The 19,112-nt window shown below is 45.4% G+C and overlaps 1 protein-coding gene across 3 annotated transcripts in view; it reads right to left on the bottom strand.

The window, feature by feature from the left end:
• The window catches only part of LOC139257295 (thioredoxin domain-containing protein 3 homolog), a 242,399-nt gene that overhangs the window by 18,179 nt on the left and 205,108 nt on the right, over window positions 1-19,112 (bottom strand). For all 3 annotated transcript variants that reach the window (XM_070874468.1, XM_070874437.1, XM_070874506.1), the window contains one exon: window positions 11,212-11,356. In XM_070874468.1, coding sequence (XP_070730569.1) covers window positions 11,212-11,356 — 145 coding nt within the window. The remainder of the gene's footprint in view (window positions 1-11,211; window positions 11,357-19,112) is intronic.

The raw sequence follows: 19,112 nt of genomic DNA on the forward strand, positions 1-19,112 counted from the left end.
CCCGGGTAAATTGGAATCAAAGATTGGCAGGGAAAACTGTAATTGAACAATGGGCTCCCTTTAAAGAGGAGATGGTTCGGGTACAGTCGCGGTACATTCCCACGAGGGGGAAAGGTAGGGCAACCAAAGCCAGAGTTCCCTAGATGACGAAAGAGACAGAGAGTAAAATGAAGCAGAAAAAGGGGCCATATGACAGATGTCAGGTTGAAAATACAAGTGAGAATCAGGCTGAATATAGTAAGTTCAGAGAGGAAGTGAAAAAGGAAATAAGAGGGACTAGGAGAAAATATGAGAATAGATTGTCAGCGAACATAAAAGGGAATACAAATGTCTTCTATATGTATATAAATAGTAAACAGATAGTAAGAGAAGTGGGGCCGATTAGGAGACTTACATGTGGAGGCAGAGGGCATGGCTGAGGTACTAAATGAGTACTTTGCATTTGTCTTTACCAAGGAAGAAAATGGTGCCAAAGTCATAGAGATAGCTGAGATACTGCATGGGATAACATTGATGAGGAGGAGGTACTAGAAAGGCTGGCTGTACTTAAAATAGCTAAGTCACCAGGACCGGATGGGATGCATCCTAGGATGTTGAAGGAAGCAAAGGTAGAAATGCAGAGGTACTGGCCATAATCTTCCAATCCTCCTTGGATACAGGGCTGGTGCCAGGGGACTGGAGAATTGCAAATGTTACACCTTTGTTCAAAAAATGGTGTAAAGATAAACCCAGCAACTACAGGCCAGTCAAGTTTAATCTCGGTAGTGGGGAAGTTTTTAGAAACGATAATCTGGCACAAAATTAACAGTCACTTCGACAAGTATGGATTAATTAAGGAAAGCCTACACAAATTTGTTAAAAGCAAGGATCGGTGCTTGGGCCCCAGCTATTCACAATCTATATCAATGATTTGGATGAGGGGACCAAATGTAATATATCCAAGTTTGCTGATGATACAAAGCTAGGTGGGAATGTAAGTGAAGAGGATGTAAAGAGGTTTCAAGGGAATATAGACATGCTAAGTGAGTGGGCAAGAACATGGCAAATGGAATATAATGTGGAGAAATGTGAAGTTATTCACTTTGGTATAAAAAATAGAAAAGCAGTTTATTTATTTAAATGGTGAGAGATGGGAAATGTTGGTGTTCAGAGGGATCTGGGTATTCTTGTACATGAATCACTGAAAGTTAACATGCAAGTACAGCAAGCAATTAAGAAAGCAAATGATATGTTGGCCTTTATTACAAAAGTAAAGACATCTTACTGCAATTATATAGGGTCCTGTTAGGATTGCACCTGGAGTATTGAGTACAGTTTTGGTCTCCTTACCTAAGGAAGGATATACTTGCCACAGAGGGAGTGCAATGAAGGTTCACCAGACTGATTCCTGGCAGGGGGGATTGTCCTATTAGGAGAGATTTAGACTATGCCTATTTTCTCTAGAGTTTAGTAGAATGAGAGATGATCTCATTGAAACAAACAAAATTCTTACAAGGCTTGACAGGGTAGATGCAGGGAGGATATTTCATCTGGCTGGCGAATCTAGAACCAGAGCTCAGAATAAGGGGTCAGCCATTTAGGGCTGAGATGAGGAGAAATTTCTTCACTCAGCGGATGGTGAATCTTTGGAATTCTTTACTCCACAGGGCTGTGGAGGCTGTCTTTGAGTATATTCAAGACAGAGATTGATAGATTTTTGGATATTAAGGTAATCAAGGAATACGGGGATAGTGCAGGAAAGTGGAGTTGAGGTAGAAGATCAGCCATGATCTTATTGAATGGCGGAGCAGGCTCGAGGGGCCAAATGGCCTAATCCTGCTCCTAATTCTCATGTTCTTATGTAAGGCAAATTATGTTTAACTAACTTGATTGATTTTTTGATGAGGTAACAGAAAGGGTTGATGAGGGCAATACTGTTGATGTGGTGTAGATGGACTTATAAAAGACGTTTGATAAAGTGCCACATAATAGGTTTGCCAGCAAAGTTGAAGCCCATGGAATAAAAGGGACAATGGCAGCATTGATACAAAATTGGCTAAGTGACAGGAAACAGAAAGTAATGGTGAACGTTTGTTTTTCAGACTGTAGGAAGGTATACAGTGGTATTCCCCAGGGGTTGGTACTTGAACCACTGCTTTTCTTGATATATATTAATGACTTAGATTTGGGTGTACAGGGCCCAATTTCAAAATTTACAGATGCACAAAACTTGGAAGCATTAGTGAACAGTGAGGAAGATAGTGACAGACTTCAAGAAGACATATACAGGCTGGTGAAATGTGTGGACACATGGCAGATTAAATTTAACGCAGAAAAGTTTGAAGTGATACATTTTGGTAGAAAAAACGAGGAGAGGCAATATAACCTAAAGGGTACAATTCTAAACGGCGTGCATGCACATGCACAAATTGTTGAAGCTGGCAGGGCAAGTTGGAAAGTGGTTAAAAAAGCATACCGGATCCTGGGCATAGGGCGACAAATTGCGTAACGCCCCGTTTAGGGTGATAACTTTTGAATTATCGCAAAAGTATTGCCAGGCAAAAATTATTTTCTGCTCCCGGGAACCTCCGCTTTAGCGCTCCAAGAGGGAAAAGCGCTACCACTTTCCTTAGAGCTCTAAAGTGTCTGAGAGTGGCGGTAGTGACAAAGCTCTGAACAATATTCAGTGCAGTGCTGCCGGCATTAGAGGCTCCTTCCCTTGCTTAAAGGAAATGGCCAGTGATGGGTAGAAACATTCTTATTACTCTTTCTGTGGAACCACTGGACCTGCGTGACTTGCATTAAAGCCCCAAGCACTCTAAGAGAGTGGAGAGCTGAGGAACCGCGCAGGAATCAGTGGTGAAAAGCAATCAGGGGGCACCAGACTGCAGCGAGGAATAACGCGTTTGCTACCTAACCACCACTGCCTTTAAATATCGCTTCCCAAGTGGCCAGCTGAGGTGACAACGCCTCCTTTGGCTGCTGTTGTTGATTCCCGGTGATGCAGCAGGGGGCGGGATAGATTATCACATCTGGGGCAAAAACGGGCGCTGTGCACCTGATGATGTCATGATCTACTCGGTGCAAGAGAGCGAGGTGGTAAGTGTTAGTTCCAGCGCAAAACCACCAGGGAAGTTCGTGGGCACCGGTGAATTCGCCACACCAGGTCGGTAACCCCTCAGCGTCCCGTTACTGCCCCCCGCAGGCACTAACGTGAGGCGCAAAGCTGGCAAACTTCTCCATCATAGAGTACAAAAGGAAGGAAGTTATAATGAACCTTTATAAAATACAGGTTCAGTCTCAACTGGAATATTGTGTCCAATTCTGGGTACTGCATGTTAGGAAGAATGTGAAGACCTTAGAGAGGATGCAGGAAAGATTTACAAGAATGGTTCCAGGGATGAGGGACTTCAGTTACGTGGATAGACTGGAGAAGCTGGGGATTGTTCTCCTTAGAGCAGAGAAGGTTGAGAGGAGAACATAAGAACATAAGAAAGAGGAGCAGGAGTAGGCCATACGGGCCCTCAAGCCTGCTCCGCCCTTTAGTACGATCATGGTTGATCAGATCATGGACTCAGGTCAACTTCCCTGCCCGCTCCTCATAACCCCTTATTCCCTTATCGGTTAAGAAACTGTCTATCCCTGTCTTAAATTTATTCAATGACCCAGCTTCCACAGCTCTCTGAGGCAGCAAATTCCACTGATTTACAACCCTCTGAGAGAAGAAATTCCTCCTCATCTCAGTTTTAAATGGGCGGCCCCTTATTCTAAGAGTATGCCCCCGAGTTCTAATCTTCTCTATCAGTGGAAACATCCTCTCTGCATCCACCTTGTCAAGTCCCCTCACATAATCTTATATATTTCGATAAGATCACCTCTCATTCTTCTGAATTCCAATGAATAGAGGCCCAACCTACTCAACCTTTCCTCATAAATTAACCCCCTCATCTCCGGAATCAACCTAGTGAACCTTCTCTGAACTGCCTCCAAAGCAAGTATATCCTTTTGTAAATATGGAAACCAAAACTGTACACAGTATTCCAGGTGTGGCCTCACCAATACCCTATATAACTGTAGCAAGACTTCCCTGCTTCTATACTCCATCCCCTTTGCAATAAAGGCCAAGATTCCATTGGCCTTGCTGTACCTGCATACTATCCTTTTGTGTTTCATGCACAAGTATCCCCAGTACTGCAGCACTTTGCAATTTTTCTCCATTTAAATAATACTTGCTCTTTGATTTTTTTCTGCCAAAGTGCATGACCTCACACTTTCCAACATTATATTCCATCTGCCAAATTTTTGCCTACTCACTTAGCCTGTCTATGTCCTTTTGCAGATTTTTTGTGTCCTCCTCACACATTGCTTTTCCTCCCATTTTTGTATCATCAGCAAACTTGGCTACGTTACACTCGGTCCTTTCTTCCAAGTTGTTAATATAGATTGTAAATAGTTGGGGTCCTAGGACTGATCCGTGCGGCACTCCACTAGTTACTGGTTGCCAACCAGAGAATGAACCATGTATCCCGACTCTCTATTTTCTTTTAGTTAGCCAATCCTCTATCCATGCTAATATATTACCCCCAACCCCTTGAACTTTTATCTTGTGCAGTAACCTTTTATGTGGCACCTTGTCAAATGCCTTCTGGAAGTCCAAATACACCACATCCACTGGTTTCCCTTTATCCACCCTGTTCGTTACATCCTCAAAGAATTTCAGCAAATTTGTCAAACATGACTTCCCCTTCATAAATCAATGCTGACTCTGCCTGACCGAATTATGCTTTTCCAAATATCCTGCTACTGCTTCTTTAATAATGGACTCCAACATTTTCCCAACCACAGATGTTAGGCTAACTGGTCTATAGTTACCTGCTTTTTGTCTGCCTCCTTTTTTAAATAGGGGCATTACATTTGCAGTTTTCCAATCTGCTGGGACCTCCCCAGAATCCAGGGAATTTTGGTAAATTACAACCAATGCATCCACTATCCCTGACGCTACGTCCCTTAAGACCCTAGGATGCAAGCTATCAGGTCCAGAGGATTTATCTGCCTTTAGTCCCAATTTCTTACTGAGTACCATCTCCTTAGTGATTGTGAGCGTGCTAAGTTCCTCCCCCCGCCCCGTAGCCTCTTGACTATCCACTGTTGGGATATTGTTTGTATCCTCTATCGGAAAGACTGATACAAAATATTTGTTCAGAATTTCTGCCATCTCCATGTTCCCCAGTACTAATTCCCCGGTCTCGTCCTCTAAGGGACCAACATTTACTTTAGCCGCTCTTTTCCTTTTTATATACCTATAGAAACTCTTGCTATCTGTTTTTATATTTCGTGCTAGTTTACTTTCAGAGTCTATCTTCCCTTTCTTTATCATTTTTGTAGTCATTCTTTGCTGGCTTTTAAAAGCTTCCCAATCTTCTGTCCTCCCACTAGTTTAGGCCACTTTGTATGCCCTTATTTTTAATTGGATACCGTCCTTTATTTCTATAGTTAGCCACGGATGGCTATCTTTTCTTTTACACCCTTTTCTCCTCACTGGAATATATCTTTCTTGAGAGTTGTGAAATATTTCCTTAAATGTACATCACTGTTCATCAACCGTCCTACACTTTAATTATTTTCTCAGTCTACTTTAGCCAACTCTGCCCTCATACCTTCATAGTCTCCTTTATTTAAGCTTAGTATGCTGGTTTGAGATCCAACTTTCTCACCCTCCATCTGAATGTGAAATTGAACCATGCTATGGTCACTCATTCCAAGGGGATCCTTTATTAGGAGATTGTTTATTAATCCTGTCTCATTACACAGGACTAGATCCAAGATAGCCTGGTCCCCTGGTTGGTTCCATTGCATACTGCTCAAGGAACCCGTCCCATCCCTTATGCATTCTATGAACTCTTTCTTAAGGTTCTCCTGACCAATTTGATTTGTCCAATCAATATGGAGGTTAAAATCACCCATGATTATTGCTGTTCCCTTTTTACAAGCCCCCATTATTTCCTGGTTTATACTCTGACCAACAGAGTTGCTGCTGTTAGGGGGCCTATAGGTTATGCCCACCAGTGACCTTTTTCCCCTTATTATTCCTTATCTCCACCCAAACTGTTTCAACATCTTAATCATTTGAACCAATATCGTTTCTCACGATTGCCATGATTCCATCCTTCATCAATAGAGCTACCCCACCTCCTTTTCCTTTCTGTTTGTCCTTCCAGATTGTCAAATACCCCATAATATTTAATTCCCAGTCCTGGTCACCTTGCAACCACGTCTCTGTAATGGCTATCAAATCATACCCATTTGTATCTATTTGTGCCGTCAACTCTTCTATTTTGTCATGAATGCTAGGTGCATTTAGACAAAGTGTCTTTACATTTTTTTTTTACCCTTTTTTCCTGCTTATTTCCTCTCTCCAAACTCACTTTGTTTGATAGAGGTGTTCAAAATGATGAGGAGCCTAGATGGAGTAGATGGAGAGAAACTGTTCTCATTGGCAGAAGGGTCGAGAACCGGAGGACACAGATTTAAGGTGATTGGCAGAAGAACCAAAGGTGACATGCGGGGAAATCTTTTTACGCAGTGAGTGGTTAGGATCTGGAATGCACTGCCTGAAAGGATGATGGAAGCGGATTCAATTGTGGCTTTCAAAAGGGAATTGGATAAGTACCTGAAGGAAAATAAATTGCAGGAATTGCAGTGCTACGGGGAAAGGGCAGGGGAGTGGGACGAGCTGAAGTGCTCTTGCAGAGAGCTGGCAAGGGCTTGGCGGGCCGAATGACCTCCTTCTGCGCTGTAACCATTCTATGATTCTATATATAACCATTATACCTGGCAGAGATAACTAGGTACAATTTCCATGAGGGGGTTCTCTGATCTCATGATGTAGCTATGGAGGAACCACGGGAGAAGACGCAATAATGTCTGTTATGCTGTTTGCTTGGACTTTCCACCAATGCTGTGCTGAGGTTAAGGCACAGAAACATCGAAAATAGGTGCAGGAGTAGGCCATTTGGCCCTTCGAGCCTGAACCACCATTCAATAAGATCATGGCTGATCATTCCCTCAGTACCCCTTTCCTGCTTTCTCTCCATACCCTTGATCCCCCTAGCCATAAGGGCCATATCTAACTCCCTCTTGAATATATCCAATGAACTGGCATCAACAACTCTCTGCGGTAGGGAATTCCACAGGTTAACAACTCTCTGAGTGAAGAAGTTTCTCCTCATCTCAGTCCTAAATGGCGTACCCCTTATCCTAAGACTGTGTCCCCTGGTTCTGGACTTCCCCAACAACGGGAACATTCTTCGCGCATCTAACTTGTCCAGTACCGTCAGAATCTTATATGTTTCTATGAGACGCCCTCTCATCCTTCTAAACTCCAGTGTATAAAGGCCCAGTTGATCCAGTCTCTCCTCATATGTCAGTCCAGCCATCCCGGGAATCAGTCTGGTGAACCTTCGCTACACTCCCTCAAAATAGCAAGAACGTCCTTCCTCAGATTAGGAGACCAAAACTGAACACAATATTCCAGGTGAGGCCTCACCAAGGTCCTGTACAACTGCTGTAAGACCTCCCTGCTCCTATACTCAAATCCCCTAGCTATGAAGGCTAACATACCATTTGCCTTCCTTACCGCCTGCTGTACCTGCATGCCAACCTTCAATGACTGATGAACCATGACACCCAGGTCTCGTTGCACCTCCCCTTTACCTAATCTGCCGCCATTCAGATAATATTCTGCCTTTGTGTTTTTGCCCCCAAAGTGGATAACCTCACATTTATCCATATTATACTGTATCTGCCATGCATTTGCCCATTCACCTAACCTGTCCAAGTCACCCTGCAGCCTCTTAGCGTCACCCTCACAGCTCACACTGCCACCCAGTTTCGTGTCATCTGCAAACTTGGAGATATTACACGCAATTCCTTCATCTAAATCATTAATGTATATTGCAAAGAGCTGGGGTCCCAGCACTGAGCCCTGTGGCACTCCACTTGTCACTGTCTGCCATTTTGAAAAGGACCGGTTTATCCCGACTCTCTGCTTCCTGCCTGCCAATCAGTTCTCTATCCATGTCAGTACATTACCCCCAATACCATGTGTTTTGATTTTGCACACCAATCTCTTGTGTGGGACCTTGTCAAAAGCCTTTTGAAAGTCCAAATACACCACATCCACTGGTTCTCCCTTGTCCACTCTACTAGTTACATCCTCAAAAAATTCCAGAAGATTTGTCAAGCAAGATTTCCCTTTCATAAATCCTTGCTGACTTGGACCGATCCTGTCACTGCTTTCCAGATGCGCTGCTATTTCATCCTTAATAATTGATGCCAACATTTTCCCCACTACTGATGTCAGGCTAACTGGTCTATAATTACTCGTTTTCTCTCTCCCTCCCTTTTTAAAAAGTGGTGTTACATTAAGTATCCTCCAGTCCATAGGAACTGATCCAGAGTTGATAGACTGTTGGAAAATGATCACCAATACATCCACTATTTCTAGGGCCACTACCTTAAGTACTGTGGGATGCAGACTATCAGGCCCCGGGGATTTATCGGCCTTCAATCCCATCAATTTCCATAACACAATTTCCCGCCTAATAAGGATATCTTTCAGTTCCTCCTTCTCACTAGACCCTCGGTCCCCTGGTACTTCCAGAAGGTTATTTGTGTCTTCCTTCGTGAAGACAGAACCAAAGTATTTGTTCAATTGGTCTGCCATTTCTTTGTTCCCCATTATAAATTCACCTTAATCCGACTGCAAGGGACCTACATTTGCCTTTACTAATCTTTTTCTCTTCACATATCTATAAAAGCTTTTGCAGTCAGTTTTTATGTTCCCGGCAAGCTTCCTCTCGTACTCTATTTTCCCCTTCTTAATTAAACCCTTTGTCCTCCTCTGCTGAATTCTAAATTTCTCCCAGTCCTCAGGTTTGCTGCTTTTTCTGGACAATTTATATGCCTCTTCCTTGGATTTAACACTATCCTTAATTTCCCTTGTTAGCCACGGTTGAGCCACCTTCCCCATTATATTTTTACACTAGACTGGAATGTACAATTGTTGAAGTTCATCCACGTGATCTTAAATGTTTGCCATTGCCTATCCACCGTCAACCCTTTAAGTATCATTTCCCAGTCAATTCTGGACGATTCACACCTCATACCATCGAAGTTACTTTTCTTTAAGTTCAGGACCCTAGTTTCTGAATTAACTGTGTCACTCTCCATCTTAATAAAGAATTCTACCATATTATGGTCACTCTTTCCCAAGGAGCCTCATATAACAAGATTGCTAATTAGTCCTTTCTCATTACACATTACCCAGCCTAGGATGGCCAGCTCTCTGGTTGGTTCCTCGACATATTGGTCTAGAAAACCGCCCAATCAATATGTAGATTAAAGTCACCCATGATAACTGCTGTACCTTTATTGCACACATCCCTTATTTCTTGTTTGATGCTGCCCCCAACCTCACTACAACTGTTTGGTAGTCTGTACACAACTCCCAGTAGCGTTTTCTGCCCTTTGGTATTCCGCAGCTCCATCCATATCAATTCCACATCATCCAAGCTAATGTCCTTCCTTACTATTGCATTAATTTCCTCTTTAACCAGCAATGCCACCCCGCCTCCTTTTCCTTTCTGTCTATCCTTCCTAAATGTTAAATACCCCTGGATGTTGAGTTCCCAACCTTGGTCACCCTGGAGCCATGTCTCCGTGATGCCAATTACATCATAACCTTTAACTGCTATCTGCGCAGTTAATTTGTCCACCTTATTCCGAATACTCTTTGCATTGAGGCACAGAGCCTTCAGGCTTATCTTTCTAACACACTTTGCCCCTTCTGAATTTTGCTGTAATGTGGCTCTTTTTGTTTTTTGCCTTAGGTTTCTCTTCCCTCCACTTTTACTTTTCTTCTTTCCATCTTTTGCTTCTGCCCCCATTCTACTTCCCTCTGTCTCCCTGCATAGGTTGTCAACCTCCTGCCATATTTAACTTCTCCCCAACAGCACTAGCAAACACTCCCCCTAGGACATTGGTTCCGTTCCTGCCCAGGTGCAGACCGTCCGGTTTGTTCTGGTCTCACCTCCCCCAGAACCAGTTCCAATGTCCCAGGAATTTGAATCCCTCCCTTCTGCGCCACTCCTCAAGCCACGTATTCATCTGAGCTATCCTGCGATTCCTACTCTGACTAGCATGTGGCACTGGTAGCAATCCTGAGATTACTACTTTTGAGGTCCTACTTTTTAATTTAGCTCCTAGCTCCCTAAATTCAGCTTGTAGGACCTCATCCCATTTTTTACCTATATTGTTGGTACCTATATGCACCATGACAACTGGCTGTTCACGCTCCCTTTTCAAAATGTCCTGCATCCGCTCCAAGACATCCTTGACCCTTGCATCAGGGAGGCAACATACCATCCTGGAGTCTCGGTTGTGGCCACAGAAACGTCTATCTATTCCCCTTACAATAGAATCCCCTACCACTATAGCTCTCCCACTCTTTTTCCTGCCCTCCTGTTCTGCAGAGCCACCCATGGTGCCATTAACTTGGCTGCTGCTGCTCTCCCCTGATGAGTCATCCCCCTCAACAGTACCCAAAGCGGTGTATCTGTTTTGCAGGGGGATGACCGCAGGGGACCCCTACACTCCCTTCCTTGCACTGCTCTTCCTGTTGGTCACCCATTCCCTATCTGGCTGTGTACCCTTTTCCTGTGGTAAGACCAACTCACTAAACATGCTATTCACGTCATTCTTAGCATCGTGGATGCTCCAGAGTAAATCCATCTGCAGCTCCAGTGCTGCAATGCGGTCTGTCAGGAGCTGCAGGCAGATGCAGTTCCTGCACATGTAGTTGTCAGGGATGCTGGAAGCATCCCTGACTTCCCACATATTACAGGAGGAACATAACACATGTCCGAGCTCTCCTGCCATGACTTAACCCTTCGATTAACTTAATTTATTCAAGGCAGAAGATTAGAGATTCTCTGTGAAGATATTTCCACTCCACTGATCTCGGTTGTATTACAATTAGATCCCAGTACTGAAAGGATGAGGGCTAACCCATTCTTTGTCTCATTTTTTGGTGATACTGCATTTATTATACATGGACTGGAGATTACTAAGGAGTTGTGCATCTTTTCTGATATTTGGGGTCTTTACAGTACATGGAAAGTGGGTGAACTCAGTTCCAACTAGCAAGGACTATTTGCTTTAGCAGACACTTACTGAGATATGTACTTTATCAGTTCATTGAAGTATGGCTCTTCTTCATAATCTTTGTAGAACTCTGCTGCAATTTCTTGGGACATCTCAACTGATTTCATAGCAGAGATTGTAAAGTTTTCTTCTTGGATCTTGGCTATAATAGCATCTAAGGTTAAAAAAACAAAGACTTGCATTGATATAGCACCTTTCATGATCTATGGATGTCCCAAAGTGCTTTACAGTCAATTAAATACTTTTGAAGTGTAGTCACTGCTGTAATGTAGGAAATGCGGCAGCCAATTTGGTCACAACAAGCTTCCACAAACAGCAATGTGATAATGACCAGAAAATCTGTTTTTTTAGTGATGTTGATTGATGGATAAATCTTGACCAGGACACCAGGGATAACTCCCTTGCACTTTTTGGGAATATAACCATGGGATCTTTTACATCCACCTGAGAGGGCAGATTTTTAATGCCTTAACCTCAGAGGCACCTTCAACAGTGCAACACTCCCTCAGTACTACACTGGAGTGTCAGCTTAGATTTTTGTGTTCAAGTCTCTGGAGTGGGATAACTGAGCAACTGCTGAGAAGAGAATTTGATAGTTCCTTTTATACTGTTGCTAATAAGTGTAATATATATGCTGATGTGCCAGGGTATTAATGAGCACAGTTCTAGGTATTGCATTTGAAAAACAATTATGGATTTTAATGAGACAATTTGTAAGTTTGTTTAAATTAAATGACTATGGGCTAGATTTTCCACTTTTTTTGCATGCTTAACACCCACTTAACGTCCATTTTAATGCTGAAATGACGTATAATGCCCAGATATCACCCATTTAGCCACAAAATGGAAACTGACGCGCATTTTTTTTGAGACTTATCGCCGAGCGTTACTTTCCCCATGTGTGTAACGCAGGGAAAAAATAATACCGCCTGCCCACTTTTTTTGAGCAGAATCATCAGAATGGGTGAGACCAATGTCCATAATATCGCCCAGCATTACTTTCCGCACGGAATTAACGCCAAGATTCAATAATAATGACCGCCCACTTTTTTTTGTCGCAAAGATCACATTTGCCGAAACTAATGCCCAGGTGATTGCCCAGCGTCACTTTCACCACCTCGCACACATATCACCCACAATGTCGCTCACCCAAAAAACTGCCCAGAAAAGGTGGAACTAACCGGAATTACTCACAGCGTTATGGACGCCATGTTCTAAATCACACGTTGCATCATTTAAAAGGCTGCTCTGCTTCAACCTTGGGGGAGTTCGGATGTACTCTGGAGGTCTTTGGAGGTGACGTGAACATCTGTACAAATATCATTATCATACTGTAAATGATTGGAATTTAATAGGTGTCTTCGTTGGAACATTCATTCTTTGTGACCAATCGGTGGAAAACCAATAGCTATTGCAATGGGGCCTATCCTTTCTCACTCTTGCTTGATGACCAATTACATGCTGCAGACTCAAGATGGCCGAAGATACACTCCACAGCATTATGTGCCCAATGTAAGACATGTCAGACTGATGAGGAGGACCAGACGTTACACCCCCCGCAAGTACAGGGAGAAGCAGTCTTACTTGCCCGACATCACCTGTCTTCGGAGACTGCGCTTCCACAAAGAGGTTATCACTAAGGTACGCCAACTCACAAGGAGTGTTCTGCAGCCTGCCAGCACCATCAGTACTGCACTGTCCGTTGAGGTCAAAGTCACCGCGGCACTGTCGTTCTACGTGAAGGGTTATTTTCAGACCTCAGCTGGCAACAGTTGCGGTCTGTCTCAGCATGCCACACATTGCTGCATTAGACAGGTCACTGAAGCCCTGTACGCATGCGAGATGGACTTTATCAGCTTCCCTGTGACCAAAGAGGCTCAGACTGAGAGGGCTTTAGGATTCTACTGAATTGCTAACTTCCCTAAGGAGCAGGGAGCAATAGACTGTACGCACATCGCGATGCGGGCACCTTTTCAGGATGCAGAGGTTTCAGGAACTACAAGGGATTCCACTCCCTGAATGTGCAACTCGTTGTCGACCACCAGTAAATTATTATGGCAGTGAATGCTAAATTTCAGGGCATCATCCATGATGCTCACATCCTGCGTGAGAGTACTGTATCTGACTTGTTTAACAATCAGCCACAAGGTCAATGCTGGATGCTTGGTGACAAAGGATATGGCCTTGCCATTTGGCTTGGTGACAAAGGATATGGCCTTGCCATTTGGCTGATGACCTCCCTGCGTGACATCCACACTGAAGCCGAGAGGCGATACAATGAGAGCCACAGAGCCACTCGCAATATCGTGGAGAAAACCACTGGAGTGCTTAAGCAGCACTTTAGATGCCTGGACCACTCAGGAGGCAAGCTCCAATGCCAACCTGAGCAGGTAGCTCAATTCGTGGTGGTGTGCTCCATGCTGCACAACTTGGCTATCAGGAGGGGATAAGAATTGTCTGAAAAGTCTGACAGTCCACCTCACCAAAGAGAGGAAGAGGAGGACGAGGAGGTGGATGCTGACATAGGCCCAGACAATCAGGCTGATGCTGAAGCCATGCCCCTGCCCCCCTGTAGACCGCATGAAAGGGCCCATGGTGGCATGATAGCTGCAAGAGCCTTACATCAGGAGCTCATCAATGAGCACTTTGCCTGAAAGAACATTGGTGGTATTTACAAGGCTTACACACTGCTGGGTGTGCAGGTCATACATCAATGGTGGGCATCACCTTGGTGACAGTTAAAGTTTAAGTTGATTGAAGTTAAGTGTAATTATATCCATTGATGTTAAGGAATCACCAGCATGTAACGGTGCAGCTATCTGAGCCAATGTGCAACAAGGTTTTGTTAAATAAATAACATTTAAACCGAACATTTGTCTGAAATCATAAGTATATTTGTAAAAAACAACCCTCCCCACCCAACCCCCCTGCCCCCACTTCTCCTCCCCACCTCTATCCCTTTCCCTTCCTTTCCTGACTCCAAGCTGCCTGGCCGAGGAGCTCCTCAGGCGATGCTTTTTTGGGTGGGGTGGGATGACGACCGAACCACTGCTTTGACGGATATGGGAGAGGACGGTCCCAAGGGGGAACGTGCTCCGAGCCAGAAGCAAGGTGTTGCTCCTGGCTCTTGTGTCGTTGGCAATGGGGTTGCGGCACCTTGGGGTGCAGTGCCACGCTCCGGGACCACTGGGAGCCCTCTGCCACCAGTGTTCCTGGCTACCAGCTCCAGGGCCTCCTCCATCCCTTCCATGTTATATATTATTTGTTGGACAAAAACTCCGTGCCAACTATGTTCCTGGTGCTTAGTTGGATTTTTGCTGCTGGTGAATCTCCCTCGTGCCTCCCCGAACAGCCAAACAAGCACACACCACAGCCACACACGCTTTCAGTCCCTCTCAGCTCCCTCTCTCTCTGTCTCCTCTTCTGCACATGTCATGATGACCCTTGACCTCCTGAATCGCGGGAATCGAGCTTTGCCATGCCGTTGCCCGTTGCTAAGGACGGCGACACTTTACGGTAGAAGGTCAAAGAGATTTAACGCTAACGCCCATTTCATATCGCTTATGGTAACACCCAATTTCAAAAATGAAGACCATGGGCTTTGAGAATGGGCGACAAGCCGGCGATCTGAAAACCCATTTTTACCACCCACGCCGGAAATACTGCCCATGTTTGGGCGATCTGCACAAAAGTGTAAAATCTAGCCCAGAATTACTTATGCAAATTATGCACAATTCCTTTTGATTATTCCAGGAATAGAAGAAAGACGAATGGGTCTGTAGTTGCCTCAGTCCGTTTTGTTCCCCTTTTAACTATGGGCATCACATTATCCTGTTTTCAATCTACTAGCGTATCACCAGTGTCCTATGACACCCTCATAATCAATTTCAACACATCACATATCTCCCTCCTTGCTCCTCTCGGCTCTCTGCGATAAATACAACAAAAGCATGCATTTATATAGCGCCTTTAACGTAATAAAATGTCCCAAAGTGCTTCTCAGGAGTGTTAGCATACAAAATTTGACACCGAGGCACATAAGAAGAGATTAGGTGACCAAAAGTGTCATGTATTCAACTATCATTGTAACCCATGTATAAGCTGACCTAAGTTGTACACCTTGAGAACATTGACCACAAGAGGGTGAACTTGTGGGAGACACTCCTAATCTGGACTTTCAGGTATAAAAGAGGAAGCTCCACCCACCTTCATCACTTGAGGTCTTGGTAATAAAGGTAACTGGTCACAGAGTGACCTTGTCTCAAGTATGGGCCTCGTGTGCATTTATACTGTATAGTAAGGACATATCATTGGCGACGAGAAACTAGGATTTAAACCACGTGAGCATGGCCACTAGCGGCACAGAAGAGAGGTACTGTGTTGGTGATGATTGGGACAACTTTATTGAGAGACTACAGCAAAGTTTTGTCACTAAGGAATGGTTGGGATAGGATTCGGCCGACAAACGTAGGGCTCATCTCCTGATGGTTTGTGGATCCAGAACGTACTCCCTGATGAAGGACCTTCGAGCGCCAGAGAAGCTGGCGGACAAGACTTTCCAAGAACTCAGTAAGTTGATCGGGGAACACCTTAAATCAGTGAGCAGCATGCACATGGCGAGACACCTATTTTACACGCACCGGCAGTGAGAAGGGCAAAGCATTCCAAACTTCGTGGCAGATCTCCGGCGACTGGCGAGCCTATGTAAGTTCCCAGATGCATGCAGAGCAAAGATGCTGCTAGACTTTTTTATTGAGGGCATCGGGCACGCTGGGGTTTTCAGGAAACTGATTGAGACCAAAGACTTGACCTTGGAAGCGGCAGCTCTGATAGCCCAGACATTTATATCAGGGGAGGAAGAGACCAGAATGATGTATGACAAAAATCTTGGCTCAAATGCGGCAAACGACCAGGGAGCCAACATTGTTAACGCGGCACACAGTTCTCTAGGCAGACAAGGGCAATCGGACATGCCCCAGCACGTAGTTGAACCCAAAGGGGGAATTCAACAGAAACAATGGCTAGCTGAACGACAATTCATGCCATCACAATGGACAATGCGGCCAGTAATGGGGCCACCAACACCTGTTAATGGTGCGCTTAAGGACAGTTACAGAGACAGTCAGAGACGATCGACTTGTAATGGACCTTTTGTTTCCAACAACGGGGCCTCCAGCTCATGCTGGAGGTGTGGAAGCAAGCACCCAGCCAGAGCTTGCAGGTATCAGCAATCGCCCTGCAGAAACTGCAACGTCAGCGGTCACTTGGCGCAGATGTGCAGGAAGCCTGCAGCTAGGTCAATGTACGAGGAGGACGGGCCCAATGTAAGCACTACGAGGCCAAATGAATACTGGGGGAAATCGCTGGAAGCTGAAGTTCAGCGAGTTCATGTGGAACACATATACAGTTCATATACCAGGATGCTACCGATAATGATGAAAGTGCTCCTCAATGGCATTCCAGTATTAATGGAGCTCGACACGGGGGCCAGCCAGTCCTTGATGAGTATCAAACAGTTTGAAAGGTTGTGGGTGTCCAAGGCCAGGAGGCCAAAATTATTGCCGATTGACGCACAGCTACGGACATATACAAGGGAGATCATTCCGGTGCTAGGCAGCGCCACGGTAGTCGTGACCCACAAAGATTCGGAGAACAGGTTGTCACTCTGGATTGTCCCGGGGATGGTCCCGCACTACTGGGGAGGAGTTGGCTTGCTGTCATGAACTGGAAATGGGGCGATGTCAATACAATTTCTTCTGTGGAGCGAGTATCATGCTCACAGGTCCTGGACAAATTTGACTCATTATTTCAACCCGGCATCGGCACTTTCATGGGGGCCAAGGTAGTGATTCACATAAACCCGGATGCCAGGCCAGTACACCACAAGGCCAGAGTGGTGCCGTACGTGATACGGGAAAAGATAGAATGCGAATTGGTCCGCCTGCTGAGGGAAGGCATCATCTCGCCAGTCGAATTCAGTGACTGGGCGAGCCCGATCATGCCGGTGCTCAAGGCGTGGGTCAGTCAGGATATGTGGCGATTACAAGGCCACCATCAATCGGGTGTCACACCAAGACCAGTACCTGCTACCGAGAGCGGAGGACCTCTTTGCGACGCTATCTGGTGGCAAATTTTTTCAAAATTGGACCTGACCCAGGAGCTGGCGAGTGAGTCGAAGAAGCTGACTATCATCATGACACACAAAGGGTTGTTTGAGTATAACAGATGTCCGTTTGGGATTCGTTTGGCCGCCGCGATCTTTCAGCGAAATATGGAACGCCTCCTCAAGTCGATTCCATGGACGGTGCTTTTTCAAGACATCCTCATCACGGGTCGCAATACTGAAGAACACCTCCACAACCTAGAGGAGGTGCTACGCAGACTGGACCAGGTAGGGCTGCGACTGAAAAAGGCGAAGTGCGTCTTCTTAGCTCCAGAGGTAGAATTCCTGGGGAGGAGATAGCAGCAGACGGGATCAGACCTACTGCGTCCAAAACGGAAGCGATCCAGAGAGCACCCAGACCTCGTAACATGATGGAGCTGCATTCCTTCCTGGGGCTCCTGAATTATTTTGGTAACTTTCTTCCCAAATTGAGCACACTGTTAGAGCCGCTACACGTGCTCCTACGCAAAGGTCGTGATTGGGTCTGGGGAGACAGCCAGGAAAGGGCTTTTGATAGAGCACACAATTTGTTATGCTCCAACAAACTGTTAACGTTATATGACCTGTGTAAGAAACTTGTTTTAACGTGCGATGCGTCGTCCTATGGGGTCGGGTGTGTGTTGCAGCATGTGAATGCCAATGGTCAGTTACAGCCGGTAGCTTATGCCTTCAGAAATCTGTCCAAGGCAGAAAAGGGCTGCGGGATGGTAGAAAAGGAAGCGCCAGCATGTGTATATGCAGTGAAAAAAATGCACCAGTACCTGTTTGGCAGGAAATTTGAGCTGGAGGCAGATCACAAACCGCTAACGTCCCTTTTGGCTGACAACAAGGCCATAAATGCAAATGCATCGGCCCGCATACAGAGGTGGGTGCTCACGTTAGCCGCCTATGACTACACAATTCTGCACAGACCGGGCACTGAAAACTGCGCCGATGCACTCAGCAGGCTCCCACTAGCCACCACTGAGGGGGCAACTGAATATGATGCTGAGATGGTCATGACTGTTGAAGCTTTCGAAAGCGAAGGCTCACCTGTGACAGCCCGTCAGATTAAAGTCTGGACAAATAAAGACCCGCTACTGTCTTTAGTTAAGAAATGTATCCAGAATGGGGACTGGGCAGCCACGTACGGGGCATGCCCTGAGGAATTTAAACAGTTTCATCGGCGCAAGGATGAACTCTCGATTCAGGCCGATTGCCTACTGTGGGGAAACTGAGTAGTCATGTCCCAGATGGGCAGAGAGGTGTTTATCAGAGAACTTCACAATGAGCACCCGGGCATTGTCATGATGAAGGCAATCGCCAGGTCACACGTTTGGTGGCCAGGGATAGATGCAGACCTGGAACTTTGTGTTCGCAGGTGCAACACATGTGCTCAGCTGGGCAATGCACCCAGGGAAGCCCCCGTTAGCCCCTGGTCCTGGCCCGCCAAGCCATGGTCACGCATTCATGTGGACTACGCAGGTCCTTTCATGGGAAAAATGTTTTTGGTTGTAGTAGACACGTACTCCAAATGGATTGAATGTGCCATTTTAAATTCAAGCACATCCTCTGCCACGGTAGAAAGTCTACGGGCAATGTTCGCCGCCCATAGTCTACCGGATGTCTTGGTCAGCGACAATGGCCCGTGCTTCACAAGCACTGAATTCCAGGACTTCATGGCAGGCAATGGAATCAACCATGTCAGAACGGCATCATTCAAGCCGGCCTCAAATGGCCAGGCGGAACGAGCAGTGCAGATAATCAA

This window comes from Pristiophorus japonicus, chromosome 1 (assembly GCF_044704955.1).
Source record: "Pristiophorus japonicus isolate sPriJap1 chromosome 1, sPriJap1.hap1, whole genome shotgun sequence".
Classification (NCBI taxonomy): Eukaryota; Metazoa; Chordata; class Chondrichthyes; family Pristiophoridae; genus Pristiophorus; species Pristiophorus japonicus.